The following is a 14826-nucleotide window of genomic DNA, read 5'->3' on the forward strand; positions in this document are numbered from 1 at the left end:
TGGAGGATGTGGTCGCCGATGCGGAATACAAAGGAAGTAGATGACGTGCGCCACAATAGGATAGGTTTAAGGTCGGGTGTCTTTTCTTGTCCTAAATGTTTGAAATATAATGAAAATTCACTGTGTTTGCATGAATCTCGTCCCGTTTATATGAAAATCCGCCTTGTTTGTACGAACTTCGTCCAGTTAGTTGAAACGTTGTTTGAAATGTATGCGCGCAGCTTTGGATGGCAGCCTTTGACATTAGTGTTTGCGGACTGGTCCCCCTATCTGCGAACGGATCCCGAAGCAAATTTGCAGGTCAACATTGTAGATGCCCTAACGCGGATCATCAAATTTACAAAAAAAAAAAAAAAATCAATTTTTGATCACTTCTGCTTCCATGCAACCCTAAACACATCAACAGAGAAGATCTCTTTGTATCACTTCATAATAAATGATAGAATGGTCTTTTTAAAAGTATGTCGTCCGTGCCGATACACAACCTATGTACGTACTCCACAATGTTGTACGCTTAGTATGACTGCGGTAACCAACTTGACTGCTTTCCTGTTGTGCTAAGTTACCATCTTTTTGCTTCTTCAAGTAGTATACCACTAACCAACGAGAGCTTGTATGGTTTCTTGTATGGGGTTTTTGGTTTGTCCGGTTTCTTCTATCTTTTTCACTTTTTCTCTCTTTTTTTCTTTTTTCAGTTTACATTATTTTTTAAAGTCGTGAACTATTTTTAAATGGTGATTTTTTTTAAATCTGTGAACTTTTCAAATTCATAAACAATTTTCAAAATTGACGATTTTTTTTAAATACATGAATTTTCTTTTCAAATCCATGAACACTTTTCAAATTTTATGAATTATTTTTCAAGGCACATGAATTTTTTTTCAGACTCATTAATCTTTTTAAATAAAATCGATGAACTTTTTCCAAATCCGCGAACGCTTGGGCCGGCCAAACAGGCGTACGACAGGAGCAACGCCGTCGCCTAGTTGGGCCAACACCTAAGCATTTTTCTTCTTCTTCTTTTCTATTTTTATTTTGTTTTTTGTTAATTCCAACTCTCCTTTCTGAACTTTTTTTTTCTGAAACCTGCTCAAAAATATGACATATTGTTTGGAACCAAAATACTATTCTTATTTTCAAATATTATTTACAATTTAAGAAAAATTGGAATTTATAAAAATGCTCTTCTTTTCAAATTATTATTCATGAATTTTAGAAATATTTGCGTTTCAAAAAGGTTGATACCTTTTTTTTAAACAGTACGGTGTTTTGTAATTTGTGTTCAACATCAATTGTTGGGAATTTTTTAACGTTTGCTGGACCGAGTAGTAATTTATATTGTCACCAACATGTCCTTTTTAGACTGGCGATGAACTGAATGCATGGAAGAGCTGTTTGATTTTTGCAATATGCTTTCAAATAAATCTAGTACGTCTTTATCAGTTTAAGATTGTGCAGGCCTTGAATACCTTTATGCTGGGAATTATATTAATCGACGAAGTTGATATACTGTTTTTAATGGATGTTGTTGCAAACTACGATCTAAACTTAGAGTCAATGAATATATATTGCTTACTTCTGAATTTATGAACCAGGTTGAAACTATAGAGCAGCGCAAAGACTAAACTGAACCTCCTTCCAAAAATGTGTTCGACTCATTTTTTTTTTTTGGTGAAGAGATATAAAATTCCATTGCACAATAACCAGAGCATTTTTCGGGTACCTTCGATGGCGAGTTATCTCCATATATGCTACTCTAAATATTAATGAATCCCACATCATCAAGTAGTAACTATTCCACCACAAGGCGCTCATAACCAACTCCCAGAATAAAGATGAGCTACTATCAAACAGACAATCCGTCGATCCAACAGGGATGAAATCTAGCAAGTGTCCCGAGCACATTTCAACCAATTTACTCTCCTGAGTCCTGACTGACAATTAGCATGACGTGACGGCGAATGAGCACGTGAGATCACTAGAAGAGCGAAACCAGTAGCCAGAACCCGGAGAAAGAAGATGCAGCTTGCAGCAACCACGTGATGAACGCCAGGACGACCGAAAGCGCGAACTGCCGGCAGGCCAGCCGCGGGTATGCCTCGCAGAAGTGCGCATCCCACATGAAGAAAATTGTCAGGCTCGCCGAGGAACATGCTCCTGAAAACATGAAAATCGCCACGACCTGGAATGTATTCACAATTGATGTTTTCACTCAGATAGACCTTTGCTAGTTCAAGATTCCAAGAACTGCTCCAGTAAAAAAAATTGATTTCACAGGGTATCTGGGCTGTGCTTGTGAGATGCAATGACAGCCATTAGTTCTTAATAACAGGAAAAAAAGAACCTTTGATAAACTATAGTCATGCAAAGCATATTGGCTGTTACTCCCTCCGTTTCTAAATATTTGTCTTTCTAGACATTTCAAATGAACTGCCACATACGGATGTATGTAGACATATTTTAGAGTGTAGATTCACTCATTTTGCTCCGTATGTAGTCACTTGTTGAAATATACAAATATTTAGGAATGGAGGGAGTAAAATTTATTGCTCAAATGGACAATCATCGGCAAAGTTTGATGGAGCGCTTGTGCAAACAAATCTCTTTAAGGCTTAGAGGGAGGCAGAACAAGAAATTTGGCAAATAGAAAAGCATGAGTTGCACTTATCCGGAATTTCCTTTTTCGTAAGAACCAATGAGAAAAAATCTGGGTTCAATTGCCTCAGTGCATTACTTCAGTTAATTCAGACGTACCTCAAGGACAATAGAAGAGACAAAGTGAACGGCTTATCCAATCAACCATAACAATGATGAATAGATTATCTCGGGTGTGAAGATCCTTTTTATTCCTTAGAGCAAAGATATCCTTACAAGCAAGGCCCAAACTCCACATAATCTGCAGGATCAACGCTAGATTCATGTAGCTGAAATGAAGGGACACCAGAATTACACTCGTTAGATGATGTCGACAAAACACAACTGTGTTCCTGCCCAAGCAGTTCTGAAGGGTAGTCAAGACTCAAGAATTGAAGACTTTATGCAGTTCATAGTCTCAATGACATGAACTTGATGTGAAAAATATAAATAGTTGGCACACACCATCACAGAGTCAAGACATGTATGTTGACCTATAAAACCTAACTTTTAACAATTCTAAAAAATATTAAACTGAGGGTTATGAAAAACGTATGGCTTCGTTACACATACACAAAAGAAAATATGTCCAATATTCTGATTCCATTTTTGAACAAGTATGGTGTTGTTCACTCCGTCCTGCAGGGAATTGAGCTTGGAACTAATCCCGGCCCCAAAACATCCCAGGTCCGAGTTCTCCCTGACTACATCACACCAAGTGAAGGTTCACACAGAAACATTCTAGGGAAAGATTAATTACCAGCCTTTTGTGTATGAAATGGTTCCAACTTCCAAGCACATCATAAGGTTTCTGTTCCTTTCCTTTCCAGATCAGAAAAGAACACGACGATGACTGCAAGGGGCTGCTAAGATTTATGGTTCTCCCCGTAGTCGAGGTATCAAAAATGCTTTAATCTGTCAACTGGTTCAAGCATTTTGTACATTGCAGTCGCATATGAGTTATCTTCCTAATTGATTTGCTTTTTCAATGCCAAGGAGATTTAGCAGAGCATTCAGAATCCTTTGCAGATAAAAGAGTAGTGACCAGGTTTTCACTCCAGAAAAAGGCATCACGCTGCTTGGAAGGCGTTAAATCTGCCTCATCTGAGTTCTCTTAAACAAGGGTTGATAATGTTTTCGGGGGAAATTGTAGGATTCTAAGTTTTAATAAGCCTAGAAACTTAGGGCTTCACACCGGCCTGTGTCCTCCAAACACAGATCGAACACAACAGACCCAGAGCCCAGAGGGACACTCACATGAGTGATTGCTCTTGCATTTGCAAGAAAACACACAAAGGCCGGCATTCTAGGGAAGAAAGAGAAATAGCATTTGCGGGGGAATGAAATTAGGGAAGGGGAGGGAGTACAAGAAGGCGCTGTAGTTGGAGTAGCCGAAGCCGGAGACCATGGAGAAGGTGGACGCGGCGGCGCAGACGCACTGCGACAGCCGCAGCGCCATGCCGCTCCACGTCCCCGGGCTCCCAGCTACCCGCTTCATCCCCTGCTCTGCCTCTGCTCTGCTCGCTGCGGAGAGGTGAGGCGGAGAAGCCGATGGAGTCCTTGCTAGCTCGCTGGGCAGGATCTGTGGCGCTTGCTGTGTGCGCTTAGCTCGTGTGGGATGGGAAAGGTGATGGTTGTGAGCGGGAGGTGGCTGTAGCACTTGTTATGTGCGCCTGGCTTGGGGTTGGGGGAGACGAGATGGGAAAGGTGATGGCAGAGCAGGAACCAGGGTGAGATGGTGGTGGGGTACCTCTGCCTGCCTGCCTGGTGGTTTTTGAGATGCAGTGAAATGCAAATGGAACGTAAGTAATAACTGAGCTGAGCATCCACCATGTGGTGTGGGTACCTCTCTGCTAGCTAGCATCTGGGAATTTCGTGGTAGCTTCCTTCCTTGACCACATCATCTTAGTATACCATGAATTTTGGCAAGGGTACGGGTGCGTAGAGCAATACCATACTCATACCAGTGTAGTCAATGAGTACAAAACTCTATCCATATCGGTACCCATGGGTATGAACTTTTACCCATAGCCATACAAGTACCCATACTCATTGGGTACCCAAGGGTTAGATTAAACAATACATAAGTTATTCAAAATTTTACATCATTGATAGCACATTCGACAAATCTTTTTTATCTCAACTCAATAAAACATATGGAGAATTATTTCAATTCCTCGATAGCACATTTATCTCAACTCATCGATATCACATATTACATCATCTTGACATGTGGTGTGGGTACCTCTGCTAGCAGTTGGAAATTTTGCGGTAGGTTCCTTCCATGACGGCATCATAAGAGTGTATGATACATTGGTTTGTCATCTTTAGGGCATCTCCAAAGCAGACCCTTAAACCGCCCGCAACATATGGCTACCGGGTCTATTCTCCATTAAATCTTACTCCTATAGATATTGCTTTTATTATTTTTACTTCGTTGTTCTATATATTATTATCCACCACTATTTCTTTTTAATCTTATGATCGGCAAGACAAAGACAACCTCTTTGTTACGTTGGGAGCAAGCAATTGTTTTGTTTGTGTGTAAGTGTTTCTTATCTTGCTAGCTTGCAAACTCCTACTGGTTCAATTAAACCTTGGTTTTTGACTGACGAAAATATGTTTGCCACTATGCTATATCACCCGTTCTCTTCGGGGAATCCAACACCTCCTAGAGCAGCCGTTTTTGACATAGTATTTCAGGCATTATAAAAAATATGGAGAATTAGCCATTCTTCCATTCCATTCCATTCCATGATTAGGATACTTCTTGTGATCCCACGCAAGCACTAGTAGATCACGATCTTCCTGCTTAAAACTTATTATTTGCGAACGCAGTTGCATAATATTTGCATGTGGGCGAAACTTAGATAAGTACTTACGACAACACTCAGTCCATGAAGTTATATTACCTCTAGGCAAAGCTAGAAGCTATTCTTTGGCTTTTCCTCTGGAAGAGAAAGGAAATAGACACAACTTCAAAAAGTCTGGATTATAATCATGTATGCATGTTATGTTACACAATTCAAAAAAATTATGCAAATGCATGCCAACATCCTCAGAAGTAGAGCTACTAAATTGGTCATGTTGAACCATAAAGACTAGGTTCGGTTTTATCTCATACTCAGCGAAAGTAACATCAGGTTGCGCAATTGGTTCTCGCATGAAACTATTGCTAGAAGCAGCAAAGCTTCCAAGATTACGAGTCGTGTAATATTTTTGGGTTTTCTAGTGACAACACTTGCAACAGAAAGTAAACTAAAGCATGAAAATGAAACTCTAGCAAAAACTCTAGGCGCACAAATTCTCCTCGGCAACGGCGCCAGAAAAAAGTTTGATTAGTCCCTTTAGTGATCCGGCAAAGGCCCCAAGGATTGGATTCGTGTTACCGTACTAAGCCTTGTTCAGAATAACACTTCACAATCTCTCTGTGGCTCGTTCTCCATGATCCACGTGCCAGCAGGGATGAAGAACGCAGACGAGAAAATAAACAACTCGAAGCAATTTTATGTTACACATACGGGACGTTAATTCAAAGTACTTCCATCGAACCCTCCAACAAATACATCGGTTGTAGGCCTATGCCTCAACCCATGACCTTACCAAACTACTCACACATGGAGGTCAGATAACAAGGAGAAACCATTAAAGAACACATCAGGAAGATTGATTGATTAATAATACGTCTTACAGTAGTTGTCGGATGTAATACAAGATTACAAAGTATGGCCAAATGGCTGAGTACTATGGTGGTGGAGCTGGTGCTGGCTATAGAGATGGAGATGGGAAATGGCGGTGGCTAGGGTTGCTAATGATGGAGATGGTGAATTCTACGATCTGGCGAATGTTGTGAATTGTTTTTGTTGGTCTTTTAGCGTGGGGACTTTTATAAAGTCTAATCAAGTGGATCAGGTGGTGTTGTTTCCAGGCCATACGCCCACTCATATGACCGATGATGGTCGTATGGAACGTTGTCTTTTGCTCTGTTTTGTCCGGTGTGCCTCCCACTTGATCTCCTGTATCTCCCAATTACTCCTTTCCATGTATTGGCTTGATTTCATCAGTAAATAGCCCATTCCTATGGAAACAAAATAAAGATAGGATATTTGAAATCGTTTGCATTCATTATTCACTAGTAGCAATGTTGGAGCGAATATCTCAGTTTTAATAAATATCTCGATTTAAACTCGGGTTGGATGAGCGTAAAAATAACACTCATCACGATGCTTCTTTGACGGACTGTTGAGTTGGAAGATTAGGTGCATCGAACTGCTGCATCAGCGGTGCAGCTATGATGGACTATTGAGCTGGTGGTGCCGATGTTGGTGAACGTAGTAATTTCAAAAAAAATCGTACGCACACGCAAGATCATGGTGATGCATAACAACGAGAGGGGAGAGTGTCGTCCACGTACCCTCGTAGACTGAAAGCGGAAGCGTTAGTACAATGCGGTTGATGTAGTCGTACGTCTTCACGATCCGACCGATCAAGTACCGAACGTACGACACCTCCGAGATCAGCACACGTTCAGCTCGATGACGTCCCACGAACTCTGATCTAGCAAAGCTTTGCGGGAGAGTTCCGTCAGCACGACGGCGTGGTGACGGTGTTGATGATGCTACCGACGCAAGGCTTCGCCTAAGCACCGCTACGATATTACCGAGGTGGAATATGGTGGAGGGGGGCACCGCACATGGCTAAGAGATCAATGATCAATTGTTGTGTCTATAGGGTGCCCCCTGACCACGTATATAAAGGAGTGAGGAGGGGGAGAGGCCGGCCTTCCTAGGCGCGCCCCAAGGGGAGTCCTACTCCCACCGGGAGTAAGATCCCCCCCCCCTTACATGTAGTAGGAGTAGGAGAGAAGGAAAGGGAAAAGAGGAGAGAAGGAAGGAGGGGGCGCAGCCCCTCCCCCTAGTCCAATTCGGTCTAGGCCTTGGGGGGCGCAGCCTCCCCTCTCTCTTTCCCCTAAAGCCCAATAAGGCCCATCTACTCCCCGGCGAATTCCCGTAACTCTCCGGTACTCCGAAAAATACCCGAATCACTCAGAACCTTTCCGATGTCCGAATATAGTCATCCAATATATCGATCTTTACGTCTCGACCATTTCGAGACTCCTCATCATGTCCCCGATCTCATCCGGGACTCCGAACTACCTTCGGTACATCAAAAACACATAACTCATAATATAAATCGTCACCGAACTTTAAGCGTGTGAACTCTACGGGTTCGAGAACTATGTAGACATGACCAAGACACGTCTCCGTTCAATAACCAATAGCGGAACCTGGATGCTCATATTGGTTCTCACATATTCTATGAAGATCTTTATCGGTCTAACCGCATAACAACATACATTGTTCCCTTTGTCATCGGTATGTTACTTTCCCGAGATTCGATCGTCGGTATCTCAATACCTAGTTCAATCTCCTTACCGGCAAGTCTCTTTACTTGTTCCATAATACATAATCCCGTAACTAACTCATTAGTCACATTGCTTGCAAGGCTTATAGTGATGTGCATTACCGAGAGGGCCCAGAGATACCTCTCCGACAATCGGAGTGACAAATCCTAATCTTGATCTATGCCAACTCAACAATTACCATTGGAGACACCTGTAGAGAACATTTATAATCACCCAGTTACGTTGTGACATTTGGTAGCACACAAAGTGTTTCTCCGGTATTCGGGAGTTGCATAATCTCATAGTCATAGGAACATGTATAAGTCATGAAGAAAGCAATAGCAACATACTAAACGATCAAGTGCTAAGCTAACGGAATGGGTCAAGTCAATCACATCATTCTCTAATGATGTGATCCCACTAATCAAATGACAACTCATGTCTATGGTTAGGAAACTTAACCATCTTTGATTCAGCGAGCTAGTCAAGTAGAGGCATACTAGTGACACTTTGTTTGTCTATGTATTCGCACATGTACTAAGTTTCCGGTTAATACAATTCTAGCATGAATAATAAACATTTATCATGAAGTAAGGAAATAAATAATAACTTTATTATTGCCTCTAGGGCATATTTCCTTCAGTCTCCCACTTGCACTAGAGTCAATAATCTAGTTCACATCACCATGCGATTTAACACTAATATTCACATCTGCATGTGATTAACACCCATAGTTCACATCATCATGTGACGGGGTTTACTAGAGTCAATAATCTAGTTCACATCGATATATGATTAACACCCAAAGAGTACTAAGGTGTGATCATGTTTTGCTCGTGAGAGAAGTTTAGTCAACGGGTCTGTCACATTCAGACCCGTATGTATTTTGCAAAATATTCTATGTCTACAATGCTCTGCACGGAGCTACTCTAGCTAATTGCTCCCACTTTCAATATGTATCCAGATTGAGACTTAGAGTCATTTTGATTGGTGTAAAAGCTTGCACCGATGTAACCCTTTACAACGAACTCTTTTATCACCTCCATAATCGAGAAACATTTCCTTACTCCTCACTAAGGATATTCTTGACCGCTGTCCAGTGATCTACTTTCAGATCAAAATTGTATTCCCTTGCCAAACTCAGAGCAAGGTATACAATAGGTCTGGTACACAACATAGCATACTTTATAGAACTTATGACTGAGGCATACGTAATGACATTTCATTCTCATTCTATTTTCTGCCATGGTCGGGTTTTGAGTCTTACTCAACTTCACACCTTGCAACACGGGCAAGAACTCCTTCTTTGACTGTTCCATTTTGAACTACTTCAAAACCTTATTAAGGTATGTACTTATTGAAAAATCTTATCAAGCGTCTTGATCTATCTCTATACATCTTGATTCTCAATGTGTAAGTAGCTTCACTGAGGTCTTTCTTTGAAAAACTCTTATTCAAGTATCCTTTTATGCTATCCAGAATTTATATATCATTTCCAATCACCAATATGTCAACTACATATAGTTTTAGAAATTCTACAGAGCTCCCACTCACTTTCTTGTAAATACAGGTCTTCTCCAAAAGTCTGTATAAAACCATATGCTTTGATCAACTCATCAAAGCGTATATTCCAACTCCGAGATGCTTGCATGATACGTCTCCAACGTATCTATAATTTTTGATTGTTCCATGCTATTATATTACCCGTTTTGGATGTTTATGGGCTTTACTTTACACTTCTATATCATTTTTGGGACTAACCTACTAACCGGAGGCCCAGCCCATATTGATGTTTTCTTGCCTATTTCGGTGTTTCGAAGAAAAGGAATATCAAATAGAGTCCAAACGGAATGAAACCTTCAGCAGCGTGATTTTTGGAACGAACGTGATCCGGGAGACTTGGAGTACAAGCCAGGGAAGCTTCGAGGAGGCCAGGAGATAGGAGGGCGCGCCCACCCCCTGGGTGCGCCTCCTATCTCGTGGGCCCCTCGTGGCTCCCCCTACTGACTTCCTTCGCCTATATATTCCCTTATACTCTAAAACCATCGAATACGAAGATAGATCGGGAGTTCCGCTGCCGCAAGCCTCTGTAGCAACCAAAAACCTCTCGGGAGCCCGTTCCGGTACCCTGCCGGAGGGGGAATCCCTCACCGGTGGCCATCTTCATCATCCCGGCGCTCTCCATGACGAGGAGGGAGTAGTTCACCCTCGGGGCTGAGGGTATGTACCAGTAGCTATGTGTTTGATCTCTCTCTCTCTCTCTCTCTCGTGTTCTCTCTATGGCACGATCTTGATGTATCGCGAGCTTTGCTATTATAGTTGGATCTTATGATGTTTCTCCCCCCTCTACTCTCTTGTGATGAATTGAGTTTTCCTCTTGAAGTTATCTTATCGGATTGAGTCTTTAAGGATTTGAGAACACTTGATGTATGTCTTGTCGTGCTTATTTGTGGTGACAATGGGATATCACGTGGTCCACTTGATGTATGTTTTGGTGATGAACTTGCGGGTTCCACCCATGAACCTATGCATAGGGGTTGGCACACGTTTTCGTCTTGACTCTCCGGTAGAAACTTTGGGGCACTCTTTGAAGTACTATGTGTTGGTTGAATAGATGAATCTCGGATTGTGTGATGCATATCGTATAATCATGCCCACGGATACTTGAGGTGACAATGGAGTATCTAGGTGACATTTGGGTTTTGGTTGATTTATGACTTAAGGTGTTATTCCAGTATGAACTCTATGATAGATTGAACAGAAAGAATAGCTTCATGTTATTTTACTACAGATTCTTGAATAGATAGAACAGAAAGGATAACTTTGAGGTGGTTTCGTACCCTACCATAATCTCTTCATTTGTTCTCCGCTATTAGTGGCTTTGGAGTGACTCTTTGTTGCATGTTAAGGGATAGTTATATGATCCAATTATGTTATTATTGTTGAGAGAACTTGCACTAGTGAAAGTATGAACCCTATGCCTTGTTTCCTATCATTGCAATACCGTTTACACTCACTTTTATCATTAGTTACCTTGCTGTTTTTACAATTTCAGATTACAAAAACCTATATCTACCATCCATATTGCACTTGTATCACCATCTCTTCGCCGAACTAGTGCACCTATACAATTTACCATTGTATTGGGTGTGTTGGGGACACAAGAGACTCTTTTTATTTGGTTGCAGGGTTGCTTGAGAGAGACCATCTTCATCCTACGCCTCCCACGGATTGATAAACCTTAGGTCATCCACTTGAGGGAAATTTGCTACTGTCTTACAAACCTCTGCACTTGGAGGCCCAACAACGTCTACAAGAAGAAGGTTGTGTAGTAGACATCAAGCTCTTTTCTGGCGCCGTTGCCGGGGAGGTGAGTGCTTGAAGGTATATCTTTAGATCTTGCAATCGAATCTTTTTGTTTCTTTTTTTATCACTAGTTTAGTTTATAAAAGAAAAGTACAAAAAAAGATGGAATTAAGTTTGTCTCATACACTTCATCTTTTTAATATCTTTCATGAGTATGATGAAAATGAAAATTGTGGTCAAGTGCTAGAAGAATAAATCTATAAAATGCCTGATACTAAATCTTTGAATGATGAGCATGATTGCAATGTTGTTAGTATGAATTCCTCGAATATCCATCATGCTAATGATATGCAAAGCCACAAGCTTGGGGAAGCTATGTTTGATGAAGATGATATTTTTTGCCCCCCAAGTTTTGATGAGAATATTTATTATGATGAAAGCATGCCTCCAACTTATGATGATTATATTGATGAAAGTGGATTTGGAGAGGTCATGACTTTATTTAATGATGAATCTACTATTTCGGAAGAGGTTCCAATTGATTATGAGAATAAAGTTCCTATATATGATGATTATTGTGATGACTTTTATGCTATTAAGAATAATGATAACCATGAAACTTGTCATCATGATTTTAGTTTTCAATTGGATTATGCCTCACATGATAATAATTTTGTTGAGTTTGCTCCCACTACTATTCATGAGAAGAAATTTGCTTATGAGGAGAGTAGTAAATTTTCTATGCTTGTAGATCATGAAAAGAATGATTTAGGTGCTGGTTATATTATTGAATTCATTCATGATGCTACTGAAAATTATTATGAGGGAGGAACATATGCTTGTAGGAATTGCAATAATGTCAAGTTTCCTCTCTATGTGCTTCAAGTTTTGAACTTATGCTTCTTTTGCCTTCCTATGCTAGTTGATTATTGCTCCCATAAATTGTTTGCTCACAAAATCCCTATGCATAGGAAGTGGCTTAGGCTTAAATGTGCTAGTCATATGCTTCATGATGCTCCCGCTATGTTTCAATTCTTATCTTTTATGTGAGCATCATTGTTATCATCATGCCTAGCTAGAAAGGCATTAAAGAAAAGCGCTTGTTGGGAGACAGCCCAATATTTATCCTTACTGTTTTTTGTGTGTTCACATGATTATGCTACTGTAGTAATCATGTTTTATAGCTTTTGTTTCAATAAGGTGCCAAGTAATACCTTTAGGATAGCTTACGGTGATAGTTGTGTTGATCCTGCTGAGAATCAGAAACTTTTGTACCCAGTAAATTAGTTTTCTTAATTCACAAAAACGTGATTTGGATCTGATTCTTTTTGCTCTGGATTGGTACACAAATTTATTAGGATTTCCTAATTTGGTAGAATTTGTATAGTTCCAGAACTATATGTTTGATATAGATTACTACAGACTGTTCTATTTTTGACAGATTCTATTTTCATTGTGTTGTTTTCTTATTTTGATGAATCTATGAGTAGTATCAGAGGATATGAACCATATATAAGTTTGAATACAGTAGATATTACACCAATATGAATTTATAATGAGTTCATTACAGTACCTAAGTGGTGGTTTTATTTTCTTATACTAACGGAGCTTACGAGTTTTCTGTTGAGTTTTGTGTTGTGAAGTTTTCAAGTTTTGGGTAAAAGATTTGATGGACTATGGAATAAGGAGTGGCAAGAGCCTGAGATTGGGGATGCCCAAGGCACCCCAATGTAATCAAGGACAACCAAGAGCCTAAGCTTGGGGATGCCCCAGAAGGCATCCCCTCTTTCGTCTTCGTTCATCGGTAACTTTACTTGGAGCTATATTTTTATTCACCACATGATATGTGTTTTGCTTGGAGCGTCATTTTCTTTTGTTTTGTTTTGCTTGTTGTTTGAATACAATACCAACATCTGAAATTCTTAAATGTTAGAGAGTCTTCACATAGTTGCACAATTATTCGACTACTCATTAATCTTCACTTATATCTTTCAGAGTAGTTTGTCATTTGCTCTAGTGCTTCACTTATATCTTTTAGAGCACGACTGTGGTTATATTTTGTAGAAATTGTAGATCTCTCATGCCCCACCTATATTATTTTGAGAGTCTCTTAGAACAGCATGGTATTTTCTATGGTTATAAAATTGGTCCTAGAATGGTAGGCATCCAAGTTGGGTATAATAAAAACTATCATAGGAAGTGAATTGGATGCTATGATCAATTTGATACTTGATAATTGATTTGAGATATGGAGGTAGTGATATTAAAGTCATGCTAGTTGGGTGATTATGAATTTAACGAATGCTTGTGTTGAAGTTAGCAAGTCCCGTAGCATGCACATATGGTTAAAGTTGTGTAACAAATTTGAAACATGAAGTGTCCTTGGATTGTGCATCCTTATGAGTGGCGGTCGGGGACGAGCGATGGTCTTTTCCTACCAATCTATCCCCCTAGGAGCATGCGCGTAGTGCTTGGTTTTTGATGACTTCTAAATTTTTGCAATAAGTATATGTGTTCTTTTGACTAATGTTGAGTCCATGGATTATACGCACTTTTACCTTTCCATCATTGCTAGCCTCTTCGGTACCGTGCATTGCCCTTTCTCACCTTGAGAGTTGGTGCAAACTTCACCGGTGCATCCAAACCCCGTGATACGATACACTCTATCACACATAAACCTCCTTATATCTTCCTCAAAACAGCCACCATACCTACCTATTATGGCATTTCCATAGCCATTCCGAGATATATTGCCATGCAACTTTCCACCATTCTGTTTATCATCATGACACGCATTACTTTTGTCATATTGCCATTGCATGATCATGTAGTTGACATCGTATTTGTGGCAAAGCCACCATGCATGATTTTTCATACATGTCACTCTTGATTCATTGCACCATCCTGGTACACTGCCGGAGGCATTCATATAGAGTCATATCTTGTTCTACTTTCGAGTTGTAATTCATGTGTTGTAACCAATAAAAGTGTGATGATCATCATTACTAGAGCATTGTTCCCAAAAAGAAAGAAAAAAGAAAAAGAAAAAAAAATAAAGGCCAAAAAAGGCCATAAAAAAAGAAAAAAAGAAAAAAGAAAAGAAAATAAATAAAAAGGGGCAATGTTACTATCTCTTTTTCCACACTTGCGCTTCAAAGTAGCACCATGTTTTTCATGTAGCAAGTCTCATATATTGTGCTTCAAAGTAGCACCATGTTCTTCATATAGAGAGTCTCATATGTTGTCACTTTCATATACTAATGGGAATTTTTCATTATAGAACTTGGCTTGTATATTCCTACGATGGGCTTCCTCAAATGCCCTAGGTCTTCGTGAGCAAGCAAGTTGGATGCACACCCACTAGTTTTCTTTTCTTGAGCTTTCATACATTTATAAGCTCTAGTGCATCCGTTGCATGGCAATCCCTATTCCTCAGGTTGACATCAATTGATGGGCATCTCCATAGCCCGTTGATTATCCTC

General features: G+C 40.1%; 1 protein-coding gene across 2 annotated transcripts; it reads right to left on the reverse strand.

The window, feature by feature from the left end:
* Window positions 1-1830: 1830 nt before the first annotated feature.
* On the reverse strand, window positions 1831-4372 carry LOC123066469 (CASP-like protein 5B3). 2 transcript variants are annotated; one of them, XR_006431347.1, is made up of 3 exons: window positions 4002-4343; window positions 2755-2924; window positions 1831-2182 (listed from the first exon to the last, which is right to left on the reverse strand). XR_006431347.1 is itself a non-coding variant. In XM_044489546.1 (3 exons), the coding sequence occupies exons 1-3, from the start codon at window positions 4130-4132 to the stop codon at window positions 1979-1981; spliced, it is 468 nt and encodes a 155-aa protein (XP_044345481.1). In that variant the 5' UTR covers window positions 4133-4372; the 3' UTR covers window positions 1831-1978. The 2 variants fall into 2 exon arrangements, 1 of the variants encoding a protein (XP_044345481.1); XM_044489546.1 differs by having other exon boundaries at window positions 1831-2183; window positions 2793-2924; window positions 4002-4372.
* Between the last annotated feature and the right edge of the window lie 10454 nt (window positions 4373-14826).

Source organism: Triticum aestivum, chromosome 3B, assembly GCF_018294505.1.
Source record: "Triticum aestivum cultivar Chinese Spring chromosome 3B, IWGSC CS RefSeq v2.1, whole genome shotgun sequence".
NCBI lineage: Eukaryota > Viridiplantae > Streptophyta > Magnoliopsida > Poales > Poaceae > Triticum > Triticum aestivum.

Bases quoted from the DNA above. Each gene is read 5' to 3' on its own strand.
- LOC123066469 (XM_044489546.1), bottom strand. From the start codon at position 4,132: ATGAAGCGGGTAGCTGGGAGCCCGGGGACGTGGAGCGGCATGGCGCTG. The intron at 2,925-4,001 runs GTACTCCCTCCC...CCTTCATTTCAG, and splicing joins TCCAACTACAGCGCCTTCTT to CTACATGAATCTAGCGTTGA. The intron at 2,184-2,792 runs GATAAGCCGTTC...GAATACATTCCA, and splicing joins ATCATTGTTATGGTTGATTG to GGTCGTGGCGATTTTCATGT.